Genomic DNA, 9741 nt, shown 5'->3' on the forward strand with positions numbered 1-9741 from the left:
AGCAAAGATGTGTACTAAGGACACATCTGTATGTATGTATGATTAAACTAAGCTGCAGTGTATGCTGGGACATGTAGTAGGCATGACCATTGATGGTAGAGCCGTTGCTGGTTTCATCAATAATAAACCATCAATCGTTGATGGTTAGGGTTGGGTACGGGATACCGGCATTCTGAGCGTCGGCATCACGACAGGTGAGATTGAAACTACATCCCGATGGTTAGCCTATGCGCAGGTGGCATCCGAGCATGCGCATAGCGGGGCCGGCACTCACTATCGAGTATCAGCCACCGATGTTTTACCACCGGTGGCCTCCGATCGATGGTTCCTCTCTGCAGTGTTCCCTCGTGCCGTCGTACATTGCAGTTTGATTTCCTTAGGGGCTGAACAGTCACGAGGGCTGTTGCAGAGTTAATTGTAGGCCCGTTTGCAAAGCATACCTTGTGTGCATTTGCACTGCGCATGGGGCATACATGGGCGCACACGCCAGTATGGGCAGCCAGAGTCATACGCATTCCGATTTGCATCTCGACTTGTGACTGAGGAGATGGAAGTGGGGTGTGATGGGGTGTTTTCTCTTATGCAGAGTTCAGTGAGGGCGCATTGAAGGTAATGTGGGTTATGCAGACCTGGTGGTAAAAAGAAATGACCCCTGTTATAAAGGTTTATCCTTTGTACTTAGTATGGGACAGGATGATGCCTAGCTGCAAACCAGGCACATGTGCTAGAGCCTCAGGCTCCGGCAGCGTTACTTCATCAGACATTCTGAGTAGCCAGATGGCAGATTTTCACGCAAGGGAACCGATGGATGCACAGCATTTAGCTATGTACGCCTAGGTTTATACATTCCCTAAAACTGTTGTCTAGAAAAAAGTACACAAGCTGATTTGTGACACCACTTTTAGATAACATACAGGTTGTCTTCTGTACACCAGTTACTAATAACCTTAACAAATATACCATGACAGGTCTTCTGATACATCTGCTGTGTAAAAAAGCTGTTATTTATTATCAGTCATTTTAGTGTTAAAGGGATTAGTTGCACTGTCCTTGAATATAGTAATTGTGACCTCTGTATAGAACAAAATGTTCTACTCATCAAAACTCTCAAATATTATCAGTTCTGATATATGCTTGTAACACTTACACAGGTGTTTGCGAATATTAGAAGCTCTTTTTACATAACACATCTTCTAGATTATGTGTTAAATACTTTATCACTGGCCCCACATGATAAAATGTTGCCACTTATTTACAGTCCTGTCACCTAATAATAATAATTACGTGAATCATCTTTTTTTTTGAATGGCCCCGGTATTAATAAAATTGGATTGTAAGCAAGAGTTATACACTTTATTTGCAATTACTTTACATTTTATGAAGATATTCTGCTGCCGTTAGAAGCACATTGTAATGTTTCTGTTGGAATAAATGAAAATGGCTCATTGAAAAGATTGTAACTTCGGCCGCGTGTTCATAAGCAAACAAAATAAAGCTGTTAAAATGAGCATTAACCAAATAATTGAAAGAAAGCCGTGAATTGCTGCAGAGATCAGCTTTTGTGGAAGATGCAGTATTTTGTGCAAGTTTATGAGGTATAGCTAACAGTTATACATTTCAGCTGTTTGCGAATGTAATGTGCACATTGGAACACTAGATGGCAGTGTTGACACACTCATTTTGCTATAACACAAGTTAGGAATAATCCAAAAAGACTTATTTCAACTTTCTTTTAACATTGAAAACGGTTAAATGATGGTATCATTAAATCTGACCCTTTTCTGGGGATGCAGCGTATCTATTCGCACATTAGAGTATACTGTATATTTAAGGTTCCAAAATGTTAAGGATGGAAACTACAGATTTTAGAAGTGAAAGAAAACTTTGTTTTATTTCTTCTTAGAAATCTTTCTCTGCAAGACATGTATAAAGCAGTTCTATTTTACTTGTGTCATTGGTTCAATGCGAGCGTGCATACTTATGTTAATGAGTAGACTATTGTAGGTGTATAAAAAAAAAGGTTAGGAAGAGGTCTATACATCAATACTTCGGGGAACCTTCTATAAATGTGTGCAATAGAAATGTTTTAATAGTCAGGCCGGGCCAACTTGTGGCTCTCCAGCTGTTGTGAAACTACAAGTCCCAGCATGCTTTACCAGCTGAACGGTGGGAGGGTATGCTGGGACTTGTAGTTTCACAACAGCTGGAGAGTCACAGGTTGGCCAGGCTTTGCATAAAGGGCAGACAGACAGACACAGACACTTTCTCACTAATTATATAGATTGACTGAGGTGCTAATTCAGTCAAGTGTGGTCAAGCATGGATATCCTTAAAACCTGGAACGTAATGGTGGAGTTTGGGAACCTCTGATCTGAGGGCTTGTTCCCACATAAGCGCTGGGAAGATCAGTAAAATACATGTAAACAAATGCAGGCTTTAGGGGCGTTTTAGCAGTATCCGACTGGGGCGAGAAGGGCTCACTGGGGAAATGCAGTGGTAGGGGCCCATACTTAAGGGGTGTGACCAGCCACCATAGAGGCTTGGCTAACCACTAGAGTCCATGTTCTGGGCCCCTTTTATAAATATATATATATATATATATATATATACAATAATTTTAGTAATATTGCTCTGTGAAAAAAAAATATATATTTTTTCCCCCACACTGGGGGCAGTACAAATTTATTGGGCGTTCATGGACGGTGAATGGGAGGTGGCAAAACAGATGTACAGGGAGGTTGCGTACAGATGCACATAACCGTTCACATAGTAGTCAGTATTCAGATGTATAATCTGCACCTGTCATATGGCCGATGCACGTTTCGATGGTGCAAACGATGGTGACGTCTAATAACGCGCCAAGCGCTATTTTATAGACTGTGCATGTATACCAGAGAAGAGCTTTGTAGCAGCTTAGCAGTTACAGATGCAACTATGGAAAACGATGCTAAGACGAGTGCGTCTGCCCTAGGTCAGCTCGTGTGCCCAGACCCAGGGCCGGATTATAGGACGGGGCGGACGCCCGGCCCACACACATTGGGGACACATTGCTGCAAACATTGGCCAGAATCTGGCCACTGTAGACTCTCCCTGGCCAGCTCCAGCCTCCCAGCAGCATCACTCAGCACACTCACTGAAGGTCCTGACCGTGGCATGACTATGGAAGCCCAGCCCCCTTTGCTGAAATAATGCCGCAATTTGCAGGTGTATGGGTAGGGGGCGGAGCCTAATGCTGTTGAGTGTCTGTCCCCATTAGAAAGCTGCTGCTGTAACAGGTAAAGTCCCATCCTCCCTCTATCTCTCTCTCCCCTTCCTTCCTTCCTTCTTTTCCTTTTCTCTCCCTGTCCCTTCCTCCCCCTCTTTCTCCCTTTCTTTCTCCCCTCCCTCCCTTTTTCATTCCCTGTCTCCTCCCTCTCCCCCTCCCTCTCCCCCTCTCTTATGTCTCTCCCTCCCTTCCCCCCTCTCTCCCTCCCTGTCCCTACCTCCCTTTCTCTCACTATGGGTGGGATGCGACGCATCCCGCTACCCTTCTCATGCATGCCGGCGTTAGCAACCCCGGTATGCATGACGAACACCGCAAAGGACAGCACTATCATTGTGACCCAGAAGCCTCTCTGGCGTCCTTCTGCACATGTGCCGCGGGGGGTGCTGGGAGGGTCCCGATTGGATCCCTCTCTCAGCATTCTCCCGACAGATGCCCATAGGCTTCTATAGGGTAATGCCATCAGAAATATAGCGTTGCCCATCGCAACAAAACCTCGGAGTGCATGGCTTTCCGGGGCTAGGTGCATATGAGAAATGCGGTCAAACCCGCATGTCCGATTTTGACCACATTTCTAGGTTTGCTGCACCCAGCCCTTCCCAGGAGGCTGGAAACAAAGATATACTAAATATTGCTTGTTGATGAGCAGATAGATTCATTCTATTTTACATGAATTTGTTAAGATAAAGAACAACCAGTCATTGACATTATCCATTGGCCTCTCCAGTGGTACCATAACTACTGCCTTCACTTCCCTGACATCAATTGATTATACCATGGTGGCATATAATAGTACATGTAAGAGGAAAAAAACTACACCTAAAAATTGTTCATGTATTCAGATTCATGTTTTTAATATCCATACTGCACACCAATGTTATTTAAATTATTTTATAGTAGGAGTTTCATGGATGTACAGTGACAGTTATATCTGCCTGTAAAACCAGTGGTTTAGATTATTATTGGTTACTCTGTAATTATGTATGTTAAAAGAAGTTAAACATAATCGTATTTTCAGGTTATATTTAAGAAAAACATAATATTTTTGCCTGCTTCCAGGTAACTTGTTGATTGCTGGAAGGTTTTTTAATATCAGACTCTGGCAGACTTCCGAGAGCACTGAAATAACCAAAGCTTGTTCATATAATGTTTCTGTATAACCTTGAACACTAAGGTTCAGCTAAATCCCAGTTATGTCAAGTTTCTTATTGGTTTTAAGTCTCATTGCAATTATTCCAGTTCCAGTGTAATAATAGCATCAAGCCTGGTGTGCAATGCTGCTGCTGCTGCTGCTTTGTAAAATACAGAGGGAGAACACAATGGATGGGGCTTGGTGACAACAGAATGGATCAGAGCAGGGATGACAGATTTATGAGTCTGGAACCCGATTTCAGCTCTAAGTATTTTAAACTATTATTTTATGTCTTTTGTGACTCCACAGTGTGGCTTCATGGTGGGTTCGGTCGGTGAGAGACAGAAATAGTATACTCTTAGTATTCCTGAGTTATTCAAAATATGTCATATTATTTTGTATCAACTAATGTATTTTATGTGCTTATTAAAATGTTTATATTGAATTAATAGTACAAATAAATTGTGAGATCAGTAAATTACATTTCACCTTTTTAAGGCTTTCTACAGCAGCAATTGGTCAGGTATTGGCTTCTGTAAGCAGGGGCGTATCTATAATGGGTGCAGGGTGCACACGGGCCGCTGAGTCCAGGGGGGCCCACACCGCACACCCCGCACCCACACTTTTTAATACTCACCTCTCTGAAGTCCCACGTCGGCTGGAGAAGCGTTACACAAAGTGCCTGGAAAATGGCCGTCGCTGCCATTTTCCCGGCGTTCTGCGCACGTGCAGTAGGGAAATCACCGGTAAATGGGGCGCCCGCCAGACGCAGTGGACTCAGGGCATAGACTAGTGACCGGAGTCTACTGAGGCTGTCAGTGTGCGGCGGCCGCTGGAGAGAGAGGAGGGGGCCCGTACGGGAGTGAACACGGGTCCCCTCCTCTCTTAATACGCCCCTGTCTGTAAGGCAGTGATTATGTTAATAAACAGGATCAATGAACAACACAGGCATGCAAGCCTTAAAATCCAGGTACATAGTGATATACTGATTAGAATAGAACTTATAGATCGGTTCTTCTCAGGCTCCACGGTGGTATGGAAGAACTCAGAGGGGACGTAATGCATTATCTCTTTCTCTATGAGTAAGATTTTGCCCAACGCACACCGACCAGAACGGCCAACTCAGTTCAGCTGTCACTCACCGCTGGGTCACTGCAGCATCTGTACGGGCGATGGGCAGTTGGCCCGTACACACAGGCAGATGCACCGATATATTTGCAAATATATGGCCCATCTGCTGTGCTGCACAGGCGATGCCCTATGTCTATTAACAACACAGTTCCCAGACATATAGGGGCTACACACCCGCCGGCGTGCTCGCAATAGATCACCACCAATATTGCGGCATTAATAGCTCCCTGCTATCAGACTTTCCATACGGTTATCTGCCAGCCACATTAACAGGCAAATCCTATCACACCCATGTGGGTCCTGCCTATGTGAATATTAGTTCATATACATTTGTGCATTTTGTTTTGTTTATTAGCCTTTGAAGTAACCCTTAGTCACATTTCACTACTAACCCTCCCTCTGCCGAGGACCAATTTATTTTTATTTGCATTCAATATTTAGATACATGGTTGTCCATAACTGGACATTCTGACCTAACACAAAGGGAGACGTGCTATTTAATTTTAATCACTGGGGTTTGTGCACTAAGGTGACCAGTATTTGTTTTCTAAACGATTTTGCTGACGATGTAACACTGGAAGCAAGGTCACTCAGTGCTGAGGCTAGAGTGCCACCATTACAGCTTTCATTTATATGTAAAATGGGCAAATGAGGGACTTTAGTCATTCTCCCTGACCTTGTGCGCAGGATAATCGCCTTTTAAAAAGCATTATTTTGTCTCTGCTGTTGTTTCTAATTACACACAGGTCTGCGATCCATGCCCTCAGTCCCGGAGGATCCCTGGTCTATTCTACATGCACACTCTCCAAGGCAGAAAACACTGATGTGATTGCCAATATCTTGCATGCCTGCGGTGATGTTATTCCTGTGGACCTAAGCGACATGGCCTGCAGGTTATCGCACGAGTTTGTCTTTGCAGCAGGGGTATCTCATGGACTCTTGGTTCTCCCAGAAAAAGGAAAAGCCTGGGGACCCTTGTTTGTATCAAAATTAATAAAGCTATAGTTAAAGTAATGGTTCTTGCTTTGTGATGCATCTGCATATTTGGCCTGATTCAGCGTTGTCTGATAATAATGCCACCACCGCTGCGGTGTATGTGTACGCAGCTGCTGTGCGAATATATGTAAATGTCGCAGCCGATGTAGTGCAACGCTCACCTGATTAGGCACCAGGAGGGAAGGTTAGGCACTTACCCCAACGGTTAGGGTTAGGCACCAGGAGGGAAGGTTAGGCACTTACCCCAACGGTTAGGGTTAGGCACCAGGAGGGAAGGTTAGGCACTTATGCCAACCGTTAGGGTTAGGCACCAGGAGGGAAGGTTAGGCACTTACGCCAACGGTTAGGGTTAGGCACCAGGAGGGATGGTTAGGCACTTACTGGAGGGTTAGGCACTAGAAGAAACAGTTAGGGTGAGGCACCTACCCCGACGGTTAGGCACCAGGAGGGAGAGTTAGGGTTAAGCACAGGGTTAGGGTGAAAATTAGGGTTAGAAAAAAAAACGTAAACCATTTTCATGTCGACCTTTTGACACTGTCCACCTTTGTCCCTGTCGACCTATTGCCTGTCTAACATCTGGTGTCTATCTAGACATTGTCTACCTTTTTTTACTGTAGATCTTTCAATCCATAACCATATAAACTATACTGAGGTTAGCGTTACATTGGCTGCAGTTTTCCATAGCGGGAAATTCCTGTTTATTGTCCTGAGCCAAAATCACAAGTCTAATATATCAAATGGTTGTTTTAAGGGATACATATGTTATTCTGATAGTTACAGGAACGCGAATGCCAACACCATTGTCCCGACACGGTTGTACTGCTACCTAAAGCGCACGCACAGCGGTACGCGCACGCACAGTGAGGCTACTGCCTTATTCCTCTGTCTAAAAATGACTGATCAGATATTTCTAAGGAAATGTGGGTGACCGATGCACACAGGAGAAATGTAGATAAGACCACAACTATTCTGACAGTGTTTCACAATAATTGTGCACCTCATTACTGCTTGTTATCATTATCTGAGGTTTTGCTGAGCACTATACTAACCCTAACCCAGAGCACTCACTACTATTTCATCTCAGGAAACTGAACTGACAACTGGACCTAAAATGGCTGACAGAGGGCCTGATTCAGTAAGGATCGCTATTACGATTGTATGCTCATTCATTGCGATCGCTATGCCGCCACAGCACTACATAAGGACGCCCACTTTACCTTACACACATCCGTAATGTTTAGCAAGACTGCGAAACCATCGGTACAATGGAGTACCATCGCAGCCTCACGCACACTTGTACAAGCTCTGACCTTACTCAGAAATTGCTAACTTCCACGCACGCTATCAGGCCTCAGGCTGCGTATGGCATCACAGTGGATCATTTATGCACGCCCAAGCAACAGCGTTTAAACGCCCTGGCACGCCTGCGTTCAGCCGACCACCCTTCCCGTCACCACCCACAAAAGGCACTTCCTGTCAGTCACTGCGTAGTCACCGATAGCAGTGGCCAGTTTGCGCACTGCGATGCATACGTATGTGCACAATGCAACAATTGGACGATTGCGTGCGTATTAGCAACTGCGATCCAAGCTGAATCAGGCCCAGAGTCCTTAGCACAGGTTCACTTCACCAAAGTACAACCTACAACAGCTAAAACTACGGCTAATGAACAACAAAAAATAGAAAGATGGGTAAAGGGATGCAAAGTAAATTGAAAGCAAGGGTCTGTACACAGGTACAGTACATTAATTAAGCAAATAACATTCCCTGATCAGGGTCATGTGTAATAATGCCCTAATTGCCTTTGATTATGGTCCTTTCTGGAGCAGGTTTCCCCAATTGAAGAGTCATTAATACTTTTTAAAGCCAGTGATTTCTTAAGTATTCGTCATAGGTCATTAACTCAATCACTATATATGATAGTGATACCCTGGTACTCAACGGCCAGGGGGTACAATGCATATTCATGCAGACCTTGTCATTTTCATTTATGGTCTTTGATGTGCAGGTTGCCCTTTAGTAAATTGCTCGGATTGCAAACCACATGCCGAGGCTCATGTAAACCTGCAGCCTTATGAAGCCGCAGTTTAGTACCTTTCCCCCCCCGACTGATGGCTCTTTAGTATAACTCTTGCATGAACAATAAGCATCCTTTCAGTTTAAATGCATAAAGATTTGTATTTTAATAGTGATGATTTAAATTCAGAAGCTGTCATAGGAAAGCCTAAAAAGCCTTATTTGCTGAGTTGTTTACTGGTAACAAGAGACTTGTGTTTACTGCAAAGGTCAGAGATTCTATTGACATTGCCTTTCATCTCTCCCAGATTAACTAAATAGAAATTGAAAGGTTAGACTATGTGGCAAAAGCAGCTTGAAGTTTCATCCTCTTGCTTTAAGTAGACAGTTCATACCAGCATGTAAATTGAATTACCAAAGATGATTAGTAACAATAATTGTTTAGTGGTTTCTTTCGGTCTTGCATATAAAACCCTCCAAGCATGAGAAACACTTTCGTAGTTACTGTCTTTTCTTTATTTTGTAATTAACTTTTTTTTTTCTAGTAACCTTATTCTGTATACATTGTACTCCCAGCTATAAATGATATAGACTAGAACAGAGCTGGGATTGATCTATGCATATACAATTAATATAAGATGCATCATTAATGTCACTAAATATGTGTACTGCATCTAAAATATACTACATTTCATATGAATTAATCAGCATTGGGGGAGATTTATCAAGCAGCAATGTGGCTGGTTTAGTGCACTCTTATTTTTCTTGCTTTTTTTTTTTTAACGAGTTACAAACAGTAGGTTGACAATCAACCAACCTACAGTCAGGTTAGACCTTCTGGGAAAGGTCAGTTTGCACTATACCTAGGGCATTCCAATAGCCATAGCGACCCATTTTGCCACTATTGGGTCTGAGGCACAAGAGAGATCCAGGTCCTTAACATATGGAACACTTGCACTTTTATACTGTGTTTTCCTGCACCTGACAGCTGCAGAGCTGGTACAAGACCTGTTGCCTTCCCCACGTATCACTCCACTCCCTCTCAGCATTCCAATAGCCATAGCAACCCATTTTGCCACTATTGGGCCTGGAGGCACAAGAGAGATCCAGGTCCTTAACATATGGAACATTTGCACTTTTGTACTGTGTTTTCCTGCACCTGGCAGCTGCAGAGCTGGTACAATATCTGTTGCCTTCCCCACGC

General features: G+C 43.7%; 1 protein-coding gene across 1 annotated transcript in view; it reads left to right on the top strand.

Moving 5' to 3' along the window:
• Window positions 1-6553, top strand: part of NSUN3 (NOP2/Sun RNA methyltransferase 3) — a 42313-nt gene extending 35760 nt beyond the window's left edge. The window contains exon 6 of the mRNA XM_088442054.1: window positions 6272-6553. Within this exon, the coding sequence (XP_088298180.1) occupies window positions 6272-6530 (259 nt within the window). The 3' untranslated portion in view covers window positions 6531-6553. The remainder of the gene's footprint in view (window positions 1-6271) is intronic.
• The last annotated feature ends 3188 nt before the right edge of the window (window positions 6554-9741 follow it).

This window comes from Taudactylus pleione, unplaced genomic scaffold, assembly GCF_031769625.1.
Source record: "Taudactylus pleione unplaced genomic scaffold, aTauple2 ptg000303l, whole genome shotgun sequence".
Classification (NCBI taxonomy): domain Eukaryota; kingdom Metazoa; phylum Chordata; class Amphibia; order Anura; family Myobatrachidae; genus Taudactylus; species Taudactylus pleione.